The 21,988-nt window shown below is 42.7% G+C and overlaps 1 protein-coding gene across 4 annotated transcripts in view; it reads left to right on the top strand.

The window, feature by feature from the left end:
• LOC135230009 (protein FAM170B-like) overlaps window positions 1-5,055 on the top strand; it is a 304,835-nt gene extending 299,780 nt beyond the window's left edge. For 3 of the 4 annotated variants that reach the window (XR_010320640.1, XR_010320641.1, XR_010320639.1), the window contains 2 exons: window positions 630-2,455; window positions 3,166-5,055. Coding sequence is in view for 1 of the 4 variants with exons in the window: in XM_064279116.1 (XP_064135186.1) it covers window positions 630-1,468 (839 nt within the window). In the remaining 3 variants the exon portion in view is untranslated. Of the gene's footprint in view, window positions 1-629 lie in introns of all 4 variants that reach the window. The other variant, XM_064279116.1, reaches the window with a different exon arrangement.
• The last annotated feature ends 16,933 nt before the right edge of the window (window positions 5,056-21,988 follow it).

Raw genomic sequence — 21,988 nt, 5'->3', positions numbered from 1 at the left:
TCTCTTCCTGCTTCACGCTGAAGGAGTTTCTCTAGTAAGGACAAGGGCTTCTATTCTGAGAAAAGCAATTTTAATCCCCTACTGTAGCTTGGTTAAGAAGGGTACAAGAAAGAGGTATACATGTAAGAGTCTTAACTAAATATACGCATTCTTCTCTTAAGTATAACTTCTCCGTAAAATAGCCTTTCAGTAAAAGAGGTTGAAAAGAGGTGAGCATTGCTCTCGTTTGAGTGCTTACACCCCAAATTTACTAAGAAAATCACCCTTATAGAAAACTTCTTTCAATGACGTCACACATTTATTATGAAGTTATAGGGGAATGAGGTCATTTCTAAGTTCCAAAGGAAAAAATTCATTGGAATTCAATAAATGTGGAATTAAAGAAAAATAACTTCTTAAAAAATGAACTACCATAAACAGTGCCACTTTACAATGGAGACTTTGTCTTCCACAGCAGTGCCCCCAAAGGGTGGTGGGTCTCTGGGGAAGAAGAAAGAAACCATGGGGTCTGCAGAGGTGGAGGATGTGGTGATGGAGAGGCCTCCAGGGGTCCCTATGACCAAAGCTTTGGGGTCACAGGTGAGAATAAGGACTCTGAAAGCTCAACTAAATCTACTCTCTATTCTCAGAGGTCTCTATCCAAGAGGAAAATGCCCAAGAGTCAACAACATCCCAAACAAAAAGTCAAAGCTCCAGGCACAGGAAGATTCCAAAACAATCCGAGAGCTCTTTTCCTTCATCTTCCACCAAGCAGACCTCTCACTCCTCTAGCTACGGGGCTACTTCAGAGAAGGGATGGGTCAGGTGTGCACATTTCACCCAGGTGCACACAGTCAAGGGGGTGGCGGTCGCCTGGCAGACCAAAACCTCCTTTGCACCCGTGGGCAAGATGCCCCAGGTCTTTGAGGCCGAGCTCTCTGAGGAGAGCACCATCGGCTCTGCCCCCAGACTGACCAACACTGAGTCCCTGGTCAGCAACCTGGAGCCCTGGCAGGAGGAGCCCCAGACCTATACCCAGGAGCCCACCGACCAAGAGGAGGAGCATGGGGAGAGACCCTGCGCAGCCACCCTGGAGTGGCTGGTGACCCGTGAGCACGGCTTCCGCTGCGTGGCCTGCTGTCACGTGTTCGAGTCCCGGGAGGCCCTGGTTGCGCACGCGGCGCATGCTGTGAGCCAGGGCTTCAGTTGCGGGGTCTTCTTTGAAGAGCTGCTGGAGAGGCGGCTGCCAAGCTCAGTCCAGCGCAGGCCCCAACGCTGCCACCAGCTGGCCAGGCGTTACCTGATGGCCTCCAAGAAGAGGGAGGTGAGGGAGAAGAGAGCGGTCTGCAGGCGCCTGGAGGAGCAGCTGGAGAAGCAGAGAGAAGAACTGAAGAGGCTGAGGCACCAGCTGGACAGGCTGCAGAGGCAGGCCAGGCCGCAGAAGGCACAGCACCAAGGCCAGAGGGGGAAGCGCCTAAAGACCTGCTAGCACCCTGGGACTAGGAGGAGCAGGGCCTTTGGGCTGGAAACACGGGCCCTTCAGGAGAGACCTCCATTCAGGTTCGTTTAACCCAGCTCCCCTGGAAGATCCTACCCTCCTTCCCCTCTGACCACCAGCCTTCCACCCCAAGGGCACAAAGAGCTCCAGCCCTGAGGGGGATCTGGATGGAAGAAGCCCCAGATAGCTGACCACAGATACTAGGTCCCCTCAGAGGCTCCCCTGGCCCAGAAGAGGACAGGACAGGCCTCATCTTGATGGTGAGATCTTGGGACCCTAGGGATGAGCACAGCATAAGTAGGGAAAGGGAAATGGGATTTCAGTGGGACTTGGGAGGCTAAGGGGGACCCTGTTGAGGTGTGATGGTGAAGGGGGTATCACTGAGTTCTTTGGAGGAGAAGGAATCAGAGAGATGGCAGGGTGTCAGGAAACCTGCCTGCAGGTGAGCAGTGGGCATAAAGCCCTAAACCAAGGACTCTGGGTCCCTTCCCAGCAGCATACAGGCAGAGAAAGAGGTAGGGCTTGGCAGGAGGAGAGGAGGGCCCGGTGAAGGAAAATGAATTCACCCCAGCCATGTCTTCTGGTCTCCTAGGGTGAATTTGGGGTTCTGATTAGGATGCATTGTTGTTGCCTCATTAGGGGAATGTAACTGGGAGATGGTGTAGAAAAATCCCCCTGGGTGTTAACCATTTCTGGATAAGAGTTGATCCAGCGCTTGTAGGGTATTTCTTGAAGAGTATGTCCTCGGGTAAGAGGTAGAGCTTTGGAACTTTTTCTTCTCCTTTAAATAAAGCTATGCATTCTGGTTCTTGACACGTCAATAAATCTTGTTAATTTTTTTTTTTCCCCCCTGTGGTGAAATCTGACCTGTCCCGAGGTCAAAGAACTGGAAGAAAAAGGCCCTCTGAGGTGAAAGAAGCAAAAGAGAGGAGAGGCTTCTGAACCTGGGGAGAACAGCGAGAACACATTTGACCAGAGGTATGGATGGAAGAGGCAAATTCAGGCCCAGACTCAACAGTGGACAAAAAAGACCAAGTCTCAGTCACAACATCAAATGCTAGGTGTGGGGAAGCCCTGGACATGACAGGGATGCATCCATCTCTCTGGGAGATGAGACCACAGAGGGCAGAGGAAAGGAGGGCAGGGCCTCTAGGATGGGCACCTCCATCCACAGGCTGTCCTGTGTGTATGCCTCAGAGTGACAGAGACAGCTCCTGTGAGGGAGAGGGCCACAGGCAGAGAAGAGCCAAGGTGTTCAGGCCAGGTAAATCCTGCAGTCTCCTAAGGATCCAAAACAAAAAATCAGAGATTCTCAGAGGTATCAGGGTGGGAGGGGCTGGCATTCCCAGGCTGGGGAGAGGCTGGCTGGGGAGGTGCTGCTTTCTGAAATCTTTTGATCAACGTCTTTCTTCTTAAAAGCTATCTTCCCAGTTGATGTCCTCTTTTATGCTCTAGGCTCAGACCTCAAAGGGCCTCGAATGCACAAAGGTGGGTTATACAGTGGGTCAAGGCAGGGAGGAGGTGGTACCAGCACATCCAGGAAAGAGAATTTTCTGGAGCGTCATGAGTTACCTAGTGAATCGCACATGGTGTCCAGCCTTCCACATTTAGCTGTAGACATGTGCTTGCAAGACGTGTTTGGGGGTTAATTCTACTGAGTTCCCAAAATTATTTTTGGTCATTTCCAGTTACAGAGACCAGAAGAGCTCATTGGTTCCAAGAACAAGAAGAAATGCACTGGATCTCATTATTACTGTCTGTGGTGTGCTCTCCTTCCAGTGATTAAAATCTTTTGTCTGTCATTATAGAAAATTTTCACCTATTTAAAATATCTAATGAAACACATTAAAATATACATGTATCTATGATGTTTATCAATTTCCAAAGTTCTGAAATTGTTTTTTATTACATTTGCAAGATTACAGATTTGTATGACAAAAAAGTTCCATCAGGGTCCCACCCTCATATGTAATTTGCTCCCACTCCCCCAAGGTATCCAATGTTAATAGACACATGTGTATCCTTCCCCACACCTCTCTGCTGGGACACATATACACAGTCACAGGTACACAAGTACATCTGCTGGGATGTTTGCTGTTATGGAGACTTCGTCTCACTCTACCCACATTGCTCTCGCCCCTTCTTTCACTTGACATGCTACCTTGATTCTCTGTAAGTCATTAGATATGGCACTAACACTATATTTTGGGGTCTTTAATTTACATGAATAATTTAAATAGATGGTATCAACTCAGTACACTTTATCTGGACTTCTACATGTTGTTGTTAGAAGCTATCAAGTCAGTTCTGACCCACGGTGACCCTAGGCACCACAGAACAAAACTCGGCCCCGTCATTGCAATCCTAATAATCGTTGCTATATTTAAGCACACTGTTGCAGCCACTGTATCAATCTCATTGAGGGTCTTCCTCTTTTTCCCTGGACCTCTGCTTTACCAAGCATGATGTCCTTTTCCAGGGACTGGTCCCTCTTGATAAGATGTCCAAAGCCATCCTTACTTCTAAGGAATATTCTGGCTTTCTCTGCTTAAGACAGATTTATTCGTCCATACATAACACTACTAATACGGAAGCATTATCATCCATGCTTTTTAAGTCCACTCTTCCTGCATGTTCTAATTCTCCTCCTCCTGTTCTTTCCCACAAGTGAATCCAAGGTAATTCAGGTTAACAATGTAGTAAGTCGTCTCTCCTATCCTTGCTTAAACAAGCACACACAGACATACATGTATCCTCATCTTATCATTTATACACACACATAAACATCAACAGGTATTCAAGCATATTCAAACAATTGATATTGTTTAACCCAGATGTGCTCATTTTATATACACTTCTCTGCACCTTGATTGTTTCAGTAATACTTCCATAATACTTCATAGAGATTTCTCCCACTCAACTACTACAACTCTTTTTCATTCTAAGGACTCCCTGTTTTATTGATGATGTAGCTTTACCATAAGTTCTCTATCATTCCACCATCAATGGACAAAGTTTGGTCATATTAATAATAACTATCCTTTCTATAATATAGGATTTGTTTCTGTGGAATAGACTCCACAGAGTGAGATTTCCAATTCAAAGAATGTTAAAAGTACAGAGCCACGGCCATGTCTCTCCACTAGAGGCTGCCATAATGCACCTTTCCAGCCACGTCTCAGGGTATCCTTCTCTCCACAGCCCAGCCAGCCATAGGTGGTGCTGATTTTCCAATTCTGCCAGTTTCACTGGCAGTTTGATATTTTCTTAACTTGGGCTATGTTTACTGGGCATGTGGATTTGCTCTGAATGAACTGTTTGAATTCACTGCTCATTGTTCAAGTGCTTAACTTTTATCCTTCTGTGTAAAATGGAAATTGTTATTAAGCCTTGTCCTCTCCATTTCACATGATTTTCCAAATCTATCATTTGTGTATCACATTTTTGCAAGTTTGACCCCCAGAACAATCACTTGAGTCAGCACCATTTATTAAATAAATATAATTTTCTTGAAATGCTACCTTTGTAAGTTATTGTGACTTCTTAACAGATTTTCTGTTTCATTGGTCTACTTGTCAGCTTCTATGCTATATAATATCAATTTGTTCTGTTACCCGAAGAGATAGACACCTGTTACTATCCTGCTTTTTCATGTTTTACTTTGGTAAAACCGCCCTGGTTTTGCAGCGATTAAGTGCTCAACTGCTAATCCAAAGAAAGTTTGGCAGGTCGGACCCACCAGGTGGCTCCAAGGGAGAAAGACCTGGTGTTCTGCTCCCGTAATGATTACGACCTAGAAAACCCTATGGGGCAGTCAGATGGGATCGCTTTGAGTCAAAAATCGTCTCCAAGTCTCGTAACAACAGGAATATTCTTTGTTATCTACTGTACTATTTGTAGCATATGATTACTGTATACAGTTCAAAACAACTATCTTAATATTCCGGCTAGAAATGCATTCCACTTATATATTAGTTTTAGGGACCTCCATTTAATTGACAAGACGTTCCATTTGAAAATATGGCATATTTTTGCATATATTCAGGTTTCATTTTATGTACTTTAATACATTGTCTTCCCTCATAGAGGTCCTTTGCTGCTCTGGTTAAAACAATGTTTTGCTAAATATTTTACACTTTTGGACACAGTGTGGTACAGTCAAGTAGTAGGGGAAAGAGAACGGTCTGCCCTTCCCACCCTTGCCAATTTTAGACCCTTATTCTATACTGGAGAGAAACCATTGATTTTGATGCATTTGTCTTTTATGCAGGTATATAATTATATCATCATTATTTTAAATATCTTTTAATACTTGTACTAGTTATTTAAATTTTCTAGTTTATTCCTTCACCTAAAAACTATGTTGAGTGATACCAAAATTTTTGTCTAGTTCCAAATTCATCAGAATGGGTTTAATATTTTTCCATTTATCTCACACCTGATAAGTTTGGGGATTTGTTATGCACCAATGGATAACTAATACTCTGAGCTACTGACCTTTATGGTAATCTACACACAACTTGTTTCTGACAGTTAAGTACTCCCACCTGGCCTCTGTTCAGCTGGGATACCATGATTTACATTGCTACTAGGCTGCCCAGCCTCCACTAAAACCTGAGCCTATAGAGAATTGTTCTTGTTAGCTGTCATCGAGTCCTTTCTGACTCATGACCACCCCATGTGGGCATAGTAGAAGTGTTCAATAGGGTTTTCAAGGCTGTGATCCTTTAAAAGCAGATCGTCAGGACTGTCTTCTGAGGTGCTTTTGAGTAGGTTCAAACCACCAAACTTTCAGCTAGTATAGAACACTTAACTGTTTGCGGCGTCCAGGGACCCCCTGCAAAGGTACATATTGGTAAGCTCCATGTTGCTGGTACTCCCCTCAGCTCTACATTCCTTATTCTTTTAGTGAAATGGGTGTCCTTCAGGACCTCCAAGAAATGGTCTTATAGAAGACTAACTCAGACATGCCCACATATTGGAGGCTTTTATTCCCTCTTCTAACACCTGACACAGTAGGTCTGGTATTTCGATTTCATAGAATGTGGGCCGCTGCCTTTTCCAAACTTTCAAAAGCAATCCCACAGCATATTAAACCCATTTCCAGAACCCTTGCTATGGCAATAAATCCTTGTCAACAAACAAAGTCTACATAAGAATTAGAGTGTTTCCTTGAATGGACAACATTTTACATGCCTCCATAAAGAAAATGCCTCAAGGGCAAAGTTTAAGAGTAAACCAAGGCATTTCCCATCACTCCTTACCTGAGAGGCTCTTCGTGAGGATTTCCTGACACACATGGCAAAGGACGTAGTAGACACTGCCTTCTTTTTTACCTCTTCCCTCCTAAACAAACAGAAACCTTTGCTAAGATGTCCGGTGTCAATTCCCAACTCCTCTTCTTATCCCGTATGTAAGTTCTGTAATGAGACCAGGACCCAGGCAGTATTTCCCATCTTTCAAAGTTTCGAGGTCCAGTGAAATCCTGTTTCAAGTCACTAGATCAGCCCAGGAGCTGGAAGACTGAAATTCCTGGTCCTCTGACAAGTGGGAAGGGCAGGGTGGGATTGGGCAGAGCCTCCTTGACCATCACTTGCCCCAACAGGATCTGGAGGCTGCTTCATGTTATACGTCAAAGGCCCTTCCAGCCCAGTCACATAAGAGCAGGGAAAGGCTTTTTCCATTGAAAGAAAAGATGGGCTCAGGAGCAGCAGGTTTGAGGCCATTCAGCTTCGGTCAGCTTTGCGGCTTCAGGACATCCTGGCCGCTGGTCACCTTCACAGCTGGGCCTTTATACCTTTTCACCTCTCTCTCCCTCCCATTTTTCTCCCAGTACCATGGGCTGTGGCTTCTGCTAGTTTCAAAGATTTCAGTGTTTCTGTAGCTTCTCACCCCGCTCAGAGGAGGCAGGTTTGCAGGGTGTGAAGGACAAAGCCATAGTGCTGCTTAGGTGTCCTTCAACAGAAACCCTCCTGAGGTGACAAGCTGTCCTGACTGATCCTGAGACCAAGACAGAGAGAAACTCAGTGAAAGGGTCATTGGCTTCTGCAAGTGTCAGCGCTCTCAGGGTCATGTCCTGGGGTCATGCCCAATTGCAGAAAAAATGAACTGGCTCTGAACCAGTACACAGGCCCCGGAAGCCTCAGGAGGATTCTGTCTTAGTCTAACCCAGCACTGGGGAAATCCTCACGGGGTGGGAGCAGTGATATTCCTGGGATCTTTATTCTAAATTTTCAGAGCAGTTGATACAGTCTTGAGGTAGGAAAAGAGAAAGCTTGGGACCACAGGAGGGTGGCAAAAGAAGGAGCCTCTTATCATTCACTCCCTCTGGGATCTTGTTCAGGTTTTTTTTTTTTTTTTTTTAATGCAACTTGGGCTCCAGGCAGGCACTTATTGCTAAAGTTGTATTTCTCTGTTTTAATGTATGATATCTAAGTCAAATCTGGAGTCTGGAGCTCATTTTGATAATTCGTCTTTAGTCTGTGCAGACAAGAGTCCGCTCACACCCATAATAAGAGCAGAGGAAATAAATTCCTCTTGCTCCTCAAACTAAGAGTACCACACTTGGGGAGCTCTCCTAGGGCAGCGCAGGCGGTGAGTCCAGTCTGGGGCCCTCTGAGGGGGATGGGGTGGGTGCCAGGCAGTGTGGCTTCTGTGGCTTCACCTTCTCCTCCGGGAAGTGCATCAAGAAGGCCTCCACATTCGGATCCTCACGCTAACCACAAGTTCCCACCCTTCTGTGTCCACTGCCTGGACCCAAGTCCTCATATGCCTCCTCTGCCCTCCTATCCCATCATATGCGCTGTGATCAGGCTCAAGTGTGTACCCTGGGTCTTGCCCTCTATGGCCTTATGCTTCCCCTAGTTCTGTTGGGACCTGCCAGACTGGTGGGTCTGAGGTCCAGGTGGGGCTGGGTGGGCTGGCACTGTCACAAAAGGCTCCTGAAGCCAGCTCTTTCCTGCTCCCCGCCAGCTTGTGGCAGGGCTGCCCGGGACCTCGCCCCTCCCCCAGGTGCTCCTCTCTGAGCATCCCTGCTGCCCCCTCCCCTAGTTCTTGAGGCGCCTTCTCTTGATGCACAGATGCAACTGGGCACCTCACCGCACTGAACCCGAAGTCGGTTCTCAGCTAGATTATAGACCTGAACCTGAAATGCACAACCTTAAAACCACGAGAACCAATAACTTGTTGTCATCTAATCCATTCCAACTCATAGGAACCATAAAGGGCGGGAGTAGAACTGCCCTATAGGGTTTCCAAGGAGCGCCCGGTGGACTTGAACTGCCAACCTTTTAGCTACCAGCTGTAGCTTTTAACCACTACTCCACCAGGTTTCTTAAAACTGCTAGATAGGTGTGAAATGAAAAAAGAAAAAAAAAGTAAATAAAAAAATTTAAGGAAAAAAAAACAATTACAGAATACGTAAAAGAAAAAAATAACAAAACAAAAAAACAACTACAAAAAAATCACATAATATGAGACTGTAACCTCACATTATGGACTCAAGGAGGCTGGGTTGTATCTTTCTTTGCAAATAAGTCTTAGATAAGGGAATTGGTACCAGGAGTAGATACACACTCTCACTTCAGGAAAATGGAAAATCTGGGATTAATTGACCTGGATCAGGTGGAAAACAGTGATAACCACATGATATTTAAAGATGAAATCCTAAAAGCCTAAAACATGCAGTGGAAATTTGTCTAAGTAAAGTAGCATCAGAAGGGGCCTTTAATCACTACACAAAATGGGTCAGTAGTTCAAGATCTCCCTACAAAGATGGAATCAACTCGATGGCCAACCGGTTTTGGGTTTGGTAGATCACTTTTAGGCAGGTTCCAGCAAACACGCAAAAAACAGATCATTTCAATCTTGTACACAGTCAATAAAGAAGAGAAAACTATGAGATGCTTCCCAACTTGTTCCCTAAGGCCACTTTAATATTGATACCAAATTAGAAAAGGAAGGTATAAGAAGAGTTACAGGACAAGCACACTAAGCAACTGAGATGCAAAAACCTACATAAAATGCTGGCAAAGAAATCCAGCAAGGTATAAAGCATGTAATACGCCATGATCAAAGGGGTTTATTTAAAGGATGCAAGCTTGAGTGAACATTAAAGGTTTAATAATTTAATTCACCACATGTGTAGGTTAAGGAAGAAAAGACATAGGTTCACCTCAAGAAACGGTGAAAAGGCAGTGATAAAATCCAACCACACTGAGACATAAGAACTCTGAGCAAACATGGAACAGAAAAGGAGTTCCCGAATGTGGAAAACTACAACTCGCATGATAGTTCTTGGTGAAATATGGGACATTCTCTTTAATATTAATTAGCAATAAAATAAGGATGCTTTCTCTCATTATTTCTATTAAATATTTAACACGGGAGTACAAAAAGAAAAACGTATAACTCTTATTATTCATAGATTATAGGAATGTCTCCACAGAAAAATTTAAAAACCATAGAAAATATTAGAATTAATATTAGTTAATCATAAATACAAAGTAAAAAATAAAGTGAATGTCTCTGCAGCGGCATCAAGACAACTCTGTCATAGCTCTCAGTGAAAGCAGAGGACACTGACAGGGAAACAGCGGGATCCAGGTGGGCTAGACCACGGAGGGGAGAGCACTATTTTACACTGGGCTGGATTTATAAGCACAGGTATGTGTGTTAGTTACCTAGTGCTGCCGTAAGAAAAAAAAAAAAAATAACACAGTTGGGTGGTTTTAGAGAATAAAAATTTATTCTCTCGCAGTTCAGGAGGCTACCTGCCTGAATTCAGGGCACGGCTCATGTCTACTCCAGCTTCTAGCAGCTTCCAGCCACCCTTTGTGTTCCTGGTCTTGTAGATGCATCTGCTCCGTTGTCTGTCTTCCTCTCCCACTGAGTGTGGCTGTGTCTATTCTGCTGTTTTTATAACTCAGAAGGGACTAGGTTTAGGACCTACCCTACACTGGTATGGCCTCATTAATATAATTTTAAAATCCCCTATATCCAAATCAGGTCACATTTACGGGTACGGTGGTTAAGATTTCAATATGCCTTTTGGGGTTATACAATTCAGTCCATAATAGTGCCCTCACCAGATATTCTGGACTGAGAATACTAGCATGAGCAGTTGAGAGTGGTTCTATTTTTTTTTTTCGCATTAGTTGATTGTAGCTTGTCTCAATGGCCACTCATATGAAATTTGGACCAGCTTATTATTTTTATTATGAAGGCCCTGGCCAACCTTTCGTAACCATGTCCGTTGTGTGGAAAAACACACAGACTCCCATCACTGAAGCCTTGGGAAATTCATTGATAAGTGTGGAATGGAGTTGGGACCAAATTGTTTCGTGGCCTTGATAACATGGAATAGCTGTTAGATATCCACATGGAGATGTCAGGTAATAATACTAACAGCTAACACTTACTGAGTACATGCACTGGTGCCAGGATTCTTGTAAGGGCTTCTCCTTTCCTAAGATATTTGTTCTGTATGATAGCCCTATGAGGAATGTACCATTATAATGCACATTTTATACATGAAGAGGCCGATACAGAGATTTAAGCTTCTATTTGAGTATAAGTCTGGACCCAGGAGGAGTTGAAATGGCTGAAGGCGTAAATCTCACGACCTCAGCTACAGACCGATGGCTGTGGACACACTGAGGCATTCCAGACAGAGGGTGGCAATAGAGAGAGAGGACTAAACACCGAGCCCTAGGGCACCCTGACGCCTACAAGCTGGCCGGGTGAACCTCAGCCAACAAAGCTCTCTGAAGGCCAGTGTGGTTCCTGGAAGGTGGTCTGTCCTTTCTCTAGGCCGAATTTCCCCACTGCCCCTCCCACCTGCACTGCCTTGTCCCCTTCCTAATGGCAGGGACAGTGAGTAACTTTCACCACTGCCCAAGATCCCAAGGTTACAATAACATTGGTATGGAAAGCAGAATGATGGAGTCAGGAAGCCTGGTGGTCACATGCAACCAGTTGGAAACAGAAAAGAGCAAATAAAGAAGGGGAGAAGACTGTGAGCCAGAGGGGTAGGAGAAATGAATATTTCCTGAGTGCTAAGTAAGGCTGGGCGTCTGCTAGTGGCATGTAGTTCCTCATTTAAACTTCAGAGGGACACAATGAGTGGAATAGACATTGCTATCCACTTTCATCATGCAAACGTTTTATTATCTTTGATTTTAACAGTAACTTCTTATAAAAACAAATGAGAAAATAGAGAAGAGTAAAAAATACATCTCATCAATTCAGTACTATCATTTTGCCTCAGCAGCTACACATTTTTGTTGTTGATGTAAATATAACACACAACCTTTGCCAAGTGAACGAGTTGTACAGGTGTACACATTATTGACAGGAATTACATTAATTGGCTGTGCAACCCTACCCTTAATCTGTGTGATTTTTCCATCACTGTAAACAGAAACTCAGTTTCCATATGCAATAAAAAAAAAAAATATGCAATAGCACCTCTTTATTCCCTCCCTCCTGCCCCTGGGAACCCCTATAAACTTTCGTCTCTATACATTTGCCTGTTTTTGTAAAAGGCATGCTTTTTAATTTGAAAGTTCATGACAAGCTACAAGGGAGAATTCATGTGGAACCAGAAGTTATTTGCAATACATACATCCTACTACAAACTTGGTTCTAGAATATACAAAGGATGATTCATAAAGAAAAAAAAAAGAGAATTCAATAGAAAGACAATACTTGAACGCTCTATAAAAGATTTCTGTATGGCCAACATACATATGGAAAGGGACTACATCAGTTATCAGAGGAATTCTAATAAAAACTCACAATGTGATCCTAACCCTGCACACCGGAATGGCTAAAATAAAAAAAAAAAATGGAAATACCAACTATTTCGTAGAACACGGAGCAACTGGAATTCTAATCTACTGCTAGTGAAAGTGTAATTTGGTACAACCACTTTAAAAATGCTTTGGCCATATCTACTAAAGCTGTGAACATCCATATATTCTATGACCCAGCAATTCTACTTCTAGATACATACCCAGTAGAAATGGGTACATATGTTCACCGAAACACATAAGTCTAACCATCCGCTAAGGAATGAACACCCTCCTTCTGAATGCCTAACTTTTGTTTTTAATTGTTCTTTAGATGAAGGTTTACAGAGCAAAGTAGCTTCTCATTAAACAGTTAGGACATATATTGTTTTAAGACATTGGTTACCAACTCTAAGACATGTCAACACTCTCTCTTCTTGACCTTGGGTCCCCTATTACCAGCTTTCCTGTCCTCTCCTGCCTTCTAGTCCTTCTTCCTGGGCTGGTATGCCCCAGGAGTCTCATTTTGATTTATGGGCCTGTCTAATCTTTGGTTAAGGGTGAACCTCAGGAGTGACTTCATTATTGAGCTAAAAGGATGTCTGGGGGTCATATTCTCAGGGTTTCTCCAGTCTCTGTCAAGCTAGAATTCTGTTTTTTTTTTTTTTTTAATTAGGATTTTGTTCTACATTTTTCTCCAGTTCTGTCCTGAATGCCTCACTTAAAAAGCACTATTCTTGTCTGTTCTAAGGTGATGGCCATATATAATGATAAGCTTATAAAGAAAAGTCTAGAGCTTTCTGTGAAATGCAGCAGCAAATCTCTAGAGGCTCATGTTCTTATAGCTTCTGTTCCCTCTGGAGCTTCTCCTTCTGTCTGTCCTTCTGCTGGGCTGCACCACATGGAACCAGTTATAAAATTCAACTTCATCTTATAAATTCACAGGAGTCCTACTCACACAAAATTTTTATTGGCGAACAGGTGTGTAGAGGAGGTATAGAAGGGATTTCTATTGCAGCAAAGCAAAACCTTAAAATGAAATGGCTGGGAATGGCGGGCCTCCTTCTTTAAAAATGCTTTTCTACATGGAATATGGAAAATGCAGTTAAGATATGGCTTATGCAAAAAGGCAAAAAGGAGTGCTTGCAGCAATTTGGTAATCATTTAGATCACCTGTAAAAATATTTTCATCCTTTTTCTCATAGCTTGCAGGAAACAAAATTCCAAAAGGATCGCATATTTAAAAGTAAAATATGCCACCATACAAATTTCAGAAGAAACTATGAGAGATTTTGTTTTGCTTTTTGTTGGTAAAAGAGAAAGATTATCTAAAAATCCCAAAGCTGTGAAGACTCAAACTGGTAAGATACAGACATAGATGTTTGGCATATGAAAAACTATATGAAGAAAGCAAAAATACAGGCAAAAATCTGAAGAAAAATTCGTAGGCTAAGGATTTGAATTGACATTTCTCCAAAGAAGGTATAGAAATGGTCAATAATCACATGAAAAGAAGCTCAACCTCATTAGTCATTAGGGAAATGAGAATCAAAACCAAAACTCACTATTATTTCAAAACCACTAAGATGGCTCAAATCAACAGGATGGACAACACAAGTGGTGAGGATGTGGAGAAACTGGAACCCTCATACATTGCTGGTGGACATGTAACATGATCCAATCGCTTTGGAAAACAGTTAGGTACTTGCTCAGAAAGGTAAACATAGAGTTAACATGCAACATAGCAATTCCATTCCTAGGTATATGCATCCAGGACAACTGAAGCACGTTCACATAATAACTTACAAAAGAATTTTCATAGCAGAATTATTTATAAATAGCCAAAATGTGGAGAGAATCCAAAAGTCATGAATTGACAGATAAACTGTGCTATACTCGTAAAATGGAATATTACTCAGCCATTAAAAGGCATCAGGTACTAATACATGGCACAATATGGACAAACCTTGAGAACGTTATGCTAAGTGAAAGAAGCCAAACAGAAATGACCGCATGGTGCATGATTCCATTTACATGAAATACCCAGAACAGACAAACCAACACAGACAGAAAGTAGATTAGCAGTTGCTACGTCTTGGAGGAAAGGAGTAATGAGATGACTACTAATATGTAGGGCGTTTATTTACAGGGTACTGAAAATATCCTGAAGCTAGACAGTGGTGATTGTTGCACAACTCTGTCCATATACTAGAAACCACAGAATTGTGCACATTATAAAAGGCAATGTTATGGCCGGTGAATTATATCTCAATAGAAATATTTGTGACCCCCAAAAGACTAACATTTCAATTAAATATACAGAAACTATAAATCAGAAGGCAAAAACAACCCAATTTTACCATCTCTCTCTCCAGCCAAAGTGAAGGGGGTACATTCTATTAATACATCTTATTTTTTTATCTCTTCATTAACAAGTTCTGTTCTCATTATACAAAACTGGTCTCCATTTCTAATCACACAAAACTAGTCTCCATTTCCTTATGTCAGTTTTCACTATTGTAACTACATAAACAGAGCACTTCCATGGCTTTTATAAAAACCCACCCACTCATACAATCAGACATATCATTTTTGGAAGCTTCTTATGTGCCAGGAACTAGGATACTCTGACCAACACAGCAGACAAGGTCCTGCCTGCATGGGCCTTCTATTTTTGTGGAGCAGTCAGATGATAAACCAGCCAAACAGTATGTAATGTTACCTAACATCAGGAGGGAGACGTATAATTTTGGAGGTGTCCCAAGCTGTGTCTCTCTCATGAAGAGTTCCCTCTTGCCTCTGAACCCAGTGGAAAGTAAACACTTTGAAGGAACTGTGAGGTCAGTAAGTGTGAAAAAAGACATTTCATTTCAGTTTCATTTGGTTGGTTTTACCTGCTACGTTGTCAACATTTTTTTAAACACTCTCCTGCAGCTGACATCAACCACCCCCACAAAAAGCAAAAACAAAACCCGATGCCATGGAGTCGATTCCGACTCACAGCGACCCTGTAGGACACAGTAGGGTCTCCAAGGAGTTCCTCGTCTTAGGACACAAGTAATGGACACAAATAATTCCTGCTTATGAGAATCTGAAAGTTGTTCACTGTGGATGTGTGAAGGACTCAGTAACACTTGCAAAGATTTCCATGTGGGTGTGGTGCTCAAGTGTGAGCATCGGGGGGAATGGACCCCATGTGCACTTTGCATCCTTCTGGAGATTATGACACAGCAAACATTCCCTCCTCATCGTCCTGCATCTTGGAAGAGGACAGAGGGAATTGTTAGGCAGAACCATTTGAAAATGCATGGCAAGAAATTTTATTGAAACATTAAATTCAAAATAAAATCTTCCTATGTTTTTCAACCTTCCCTACCTCATTTCAAAGAGGTAATTGGACTCACAGAGTTAAAGCCCTGAAACTTCGAGACTCTGAAGAGTCTGTTTTAAGAGTCTCAGCTCATTGGAGTAATCACACTGAGTGAACTGGAACCCAGGGGAAGAGTGGGAGTCAGACAGCAGAGACCTACACATTGGGAAGGGGTGAGGCCTGCTTCTTGATAATGCCCTGGGCTAGGTGGCAGCACCTCAAAGGGAAATGCAGGCACACAAGTAGACAAACCACGTTATGGTGTTCCCAGCCCTGCCAAGGTTCTCATGCTCCATCTGGGAATGGAAGCAGCAGAGACAATGATTCTAGAGAGATCACCCACATACGCTGAGGCGATGGGTGTGTTAAAGATCTTCAAACCGTGGTCCTTCTTTGGACCCCGGGGTACCCAGAAAATAAACCAACACCAAACATACCCCTACAAAGAAGTAAGGTTAAAATTTTACCCCAATTTTGTAAGCCGAGAGCTCTGAGTTGGAATTCAGTTTATTTAAAGAAATATCAAGTTTTCTTGCACACATGAATTTGTGCTGATTCACACTTACAATTCATATTATTCATTCATCCATGAAGTCAGCAAACATTTACACTATAACAGCTACATGTGAGACCCTATGGCAGTTGCTCTTGATGATGAAATGACTCAGAGAATTTCCCTCAATGCCTGGTGAGAGAAACAGCCAAGTTAACAGTTGTATCAGTCACGTATTGCTCTGTAACAAATGACCCCAAATTCTCGTGTCTTAAAAGAGCAATAATTTACCAGCTCACAATTTTTCAAGTTGTCAGTTTGGAGCTCTTCTGATCTGGGCCAGCCTCAGTGGCTCACAACACGGCTTCCTCACGTGTCCACAATTTGCTTCCAGGTAGCTGGGAGCCAGTTCATAACATCAAGTCAGTGAAACCGCTAGATCCTCCCTCCATTGGTCTTCCATCATCTAGCAGGCTGGCCTGAGGATGTTCCCATGAGTTCTCAGGGTTTAAGAGCAACAAAAGGGAAGTCTCAATGTAAAGTCTTCCAACTCTCTCATTTTATCAGGTTTTCTACCATCCCAATGTTCAAAACAATAATGTCAGCCCCAACTGAGGGATGGAGAAAGACTCCTGCTGCTAATGAAAGGCGCTCCAGAGTCTCATAGAAGGCATGGGCACAGAGAGAGGATAAATGTGTAGACATTTCTTACATCAACCACAACAGGTAAATGCAATTGTGTTTTATGCTGTGGTAAAGGGTTTTGCAGGTACAATGGAGTAGGGAACAAGAAGTGAACAAATCTACCAGGAGGATATTTAGGGAAGTGATGTCTGAACCAAGTTGAGAATATGATTGGATAGTTAAGGCGTGAAAAAAGGCCCGGGTCCAGGAAGCCCCATGTCTTCTCCAGAGAGAAGTCTGAGGAGACAGGCTGAAGCCACTGAGGCATTTGAAACATTTGTGACCAGATGCAGATCATCTTTTGTTCTACTGTTTTCCAACCACTCGTCCCTATTTATAGTTTGGAGTCATACAAGAGTAGACCCTAGCATTTCCCTGTTGAAACTTTTATTTTCCTCTGAGAAGTCATCACCACCCCAATGTTCTTAATTGCTTCCTCAAATGCTGTCTCCATTTACCACCTCCTTTTCTATATGGGCTCCAGAGTGAAAGCAGAGCCTGAAAGATGCAGAGGTCATGGACTTTCCCCAAGTCAACTCCTAAACCTCCCATTCTGGCTGACCACAAATTCCTGAGTCTTAGCATTTTATGGTGAGCTCAGAAGCCCAATCTGTTCCAATGGGGTCAGTTCTCTTAACCACCATGCTTCACCAGAGAGTAGGCCATCAGATGGGATGGGAGAGAAAATCTTCTAGTCACAGGGAAGAGCCTGTGTGAAGCCTCACAGGCTAAGGAGACCTGATAGGTGTTCAGAGCGGACATTGTATGACCAGGGCTGGAGAGACATGATTCCAAGAGAGTCAAATGAGAAGTTTTGGAGAAATCAACTGCTGGTCACACTTAACGATTCCATGTACTCTCTCTCTCCCCACCAAGGGATAGGAATGACATGGAGTGCAGAGAAAAGTTGCAATTCCTTTTTTATATCCAAGCCCCCTTTTCCCAGTCTGGGACTGGCAGTATTCAAGCTCCTACTTGAACAGTTTCATATTTTTCTTTTTGCTGTGTTTCTGTTTAAAGTGGGCCCATGGAACTGAGCAATGTCAGGAATGATGTCACACAGGGTTATGGAAGCCATGCCATTCATGCTGATCTCTTTTGGTGAGGATGTCGATCTGAGATCCTGTGGGAGAGCACCTGGAACTACTCTATCACGGAAATTCCGGACTAAACCCGGGTCCCCAAGTCACCAAACGGTCATGCATCATGAAGAACTGGAAAAAGGGATAAAGATCCTTCAGAACATCATTATGATTGGACATCTTCACCCAGAGAGGATGAAACAGTGATACAGAAGGAAGAGGCCTTTCTCTAAGACTCTAGATAAGGGTGAGAGGAAAAATTGTCCCAGACTGATGTGTGTTACGGAACAAAGGGTCTGGTTTCCACCAGAAAAGAGAGCCATGATAGGACAAGGTGAAGGAATTGGGAACGGATAAGGTCATAAGGAGGAGCGTCCTGAGAAAGCATTTCCTGTCATTTGGTGGACAATTAACCAAATTCTTATATCAACAAGAAATGTACGAATAAGTGAGGGATCAAGCTACAGAATTCATTGGGAGTTTGAGAGCTTTCCAGAACAGATTCAGACGAGGCACTCTGCTGTTTAAGATCTGTACCTGGTGGAAAGGAAGGAAGCCAGTGGACAACTAGGGCAGAGAGTATAGGATGGGGAAAAGGGTGGTTAGAGAGAAGCGTACTTTATTATATTTTCTAATGACATGATATTAATGTACTATGTGAAGAATTAAGAAAATATCTCAGGAGGTTCTGGGAGTGAGAAGTTGAAGGAGCCCAGAGCCCACATCATTGAGGGCAGAAGATGGCTTGCAGACTCCTCCCCTAGATTCAGGAACTCCCCTTCTCCTCCTATGTCTTCTCCCCACATCTCTCGAAGGGCCTAAAAAACCCTCACAGCAAAGAGAGCTATAGGATAGAATTTTTTTTACATTCCTACTTTCTTAACCTGAATTTTGTCTAGGATCTTTAATTTGCCACTCCTTTCAGGGCAGTTTTGTTGCCCTCTCCACTACCATTATTTTGCTGCCCCCCACCACTACTCCAGTGCTGCCCTCCACTGGCCCTATTTCCTTTTGCTTCCTAGGTTTCTAACTGGCCTCTAAAACCCTCTTGAGAGATCCCCTGCTGCAACTTCTGTCACGGAACTTGCACTCCACTCCCAAGACGCTTCCATCTCTTTCTTTCTTAACTCGCCAATCCTACCTTCATACTCAGAAAAATACAGACCCTTATGTTGACATATACAACCCACCCACACACTCAGTTGATGTGGTTGTGTCTTGGCTACTGAGATTTGTACCATCGGACTCTCAAATATGGACATCTCTTTCTGCCTCACACTGAAAGAGTATTTCTCATAATGACCTGGTGAGAGCTTTCTGTTCAGGGAAAGGCAATTTTAAAGGAGAAGCTTTAAATTATACATAAATGTACAAATTTTGCTCCAAGTATAATTCCTTGAATAACAGGTCTTCCCTTAATGGCCACATAAACCAGGGACTCCATCAGCCTGAAACCAGAAGAACTAGGTGGTGTGCAGCTACAGTCAATAACTGCCCTGACAGAGGATACTTGCAAGTTATAAAAATGATGGTACCCTCAAATACAGCCCTTATACTGAAAGAAAAGACCAATATGAATGTCAGAGATACTCTGAAACTTGCTCTTGAACGTAAAGTAATGAAAGAAATGATGAAGTAGAAGAGCTGAAGAGAAGATTTCAAAGGGCGGCTTGAGAAGACAAAGTATGATAATGACATGTGCAAAGACTTGGCGTTAGAAAAACAAAAGGGAAGAACATGCTTGGCATCTCTCAAGCTAAAGGAACTGAAGAAAAAATCCAAGCCTCGACATGCAATAGTGAAGGATTGTACTTGTACGGGCAAAATATTGAACAACACAGGAAGCATCAAAATAAGATGGAAAGAATACACAGGGTCACTGCACACACACACACACACAAAAGCATGGGTCGATGTTCAACCATTTCAGGAGGAAGCATATCATCAAGAACTGATGGTACTGAAGGAAGAAGTCCAAGCTTCACTGAAGGCATTGGCAAAAAACAAGACTCCAAGAACTGACAGGTACCAATTGAGATGTTTCAACAAACAGATGCAGCACTGGCTGAATAATTTAGCCATCCGATTGGAAGAGATCCATGTTTGTGCACATTCCAAAGAAAGTGATTCAACAAAATTCAGAAACTATCAACAATATCATTAATATCAAAACCCAGTACAATTTTGCTGAAGATCATTAAAAAGAAGTTGCAACAGGAATTCAAGTCAGATTCAGAAGAGGATATGGAATGAAGAATATCATTGCTGATGTCTGATGGATCTGGGCTGAAAGCAGAGAATACCAGAATACCAGAAAGATGTTTCCATGTGTTTTATTGACTATGAAATGGCATTATACTGTGTGAATCATAACAAATTATGGGTAACACTTCAAAGAACAGAAATTCCAGAACACTTAAGTTTGCTCATGTGAAACCTGTACATAGACCACGAGGCAGTTCTTCAGAGAGAACAAGGGGTACTATGTGGTTTAAAATCAGGAATAGTTTGTGTCAGGGTTCTATCCTTTCATCACATTTATTCAATCTGTATGCTGAGCAAATAATCCAAAAAGCTGCACGATATGAAGAAGAACGTGGCATTAGGTTTAGAGGAAGATTCATTAACAACCTACGATATGCAGATAACACAAACTTGGTGAAAAGTGAAGAGGACCTGAAGCACTTAGCGGTGAATAAAAAAGACTACAACCTTCAGTATGGGTTGCACCTCAACATAAAGAAAACAAAAATCTTCACAACTGGACCAATAAGCAACATCATGATAAACAGAGAAAAGATTGAAGTTATCAAGGATCTCATTTTATTCAGTTCCCCAGTCCACGCTCATGAAGCAGCAATCAAGGAATCAAATGATGTATTGCAAATCTGCTGCAAAAGAACTCTTTAAGCTGGTGAGAAGCACAGATGTCACTCTGAAGGCTAAGGTGTGCCTGCCACAAGCCATGACGTTTTCAAACACCTCATACGCATGTGAAAGCTGGACAATGAATAAGGGAAACCGAAGAAGAAATGCTGCCTTTGAATTATGGTGTTGGTGAACAATATTGAGTATACCACAGACTGCCAGAAGAACAAACAAGTCTGTCTTGGAAGAAGTACAGCCAGAATATTCCTTACAAGCACAGATGGTGAGTGTTTGTCTCACACACTTTGGACATGTTATCAGGGGAGACCAGGCCCTGGAGAAGAACATTATGCTTGGTAAAGTAGAAAGTGAAAAAGAGGAAGACCCTCAGTGAGATGGATTGACACAGTGGCTGCAACAATGGGCTCTAGCATAATAACAAGTGTGAGGATGGCACAAGACTGGCCAGTGTTTTGTTCTGCTGTATATAGGGTCACTATAAATTAGAACTGACCTGATGACACCTAACAACAACAATACGCTGTTCAGCTCACTGCCTGTCTCTTAGTTTGCTGTACTGTGGTGGTTTGGATGTTGCTATGATGCTGGAAGCTAGGCCACCAGTATTTTAAATACCAACAGGGTTATCCATGGTGGACAGGTTTCAGTGGAGCTTCAAGACTAAGACACACTAGGAAGAAAGACCTGGAGATTTACTTCTGAAAATTGGACAATTAAACCCTTACAGATCACAAGAGAATACTATCCAATTCACTTGCTTTGGACATGTCATCAGGAGAGATTAATCAGTCCTAGAGGAGAATATCATGGTTGGTGAAGAAGAAGGCCAACAAGGCTGTAGGAGACCCTTGGTGACATGGACTGGCACATTAGCCATAATGATGGAATCTAAATTGCTGGCACTTGTGAGGATGACACAGGACCTGGCAACCTTTAGTTCTGTGGTACCTAAGTTCACCATTAGTCGGAGTCACCTCAATGGCAGCTAGCAAAAAATTACTGTTTGAGAGGAGAACTGAGATATGAACTTGATACAATATACCAAATGTTAAAATGTTCAAAGATCTCATGTTTACTATGAAAGAATAGGAATTGAAAATACAACTTTCAAATAGCTAGAAGGAAAAGGAAAGTAAGAGAAATTTTATCATTCCAATAAAAAAATAAACAGGAAAGGCAGAATAAAAAAAAAAAAAAGAACAG

Source organism: Loxodonta africana, unplaced genomic scaffold (assembly GCF_030014295.1).
Source record: "Loxodonta africana isolate mLoxAfr1 unplaced genomic scaffold, mLoxAfr1.hap2 scaffold_69, whole genome shotgun sequence".
NCBI lineage: Eukaryota > Metazoa > Chordata > Mammalia > Proboscidea > Elephantidae > Loxodonta > Loxodonta africana.
The sequence above is the reverse complement of the archived record's forward strand: the minus strand, read 5'-3'. Positions and strand labels throughout refer to the sequence as shown.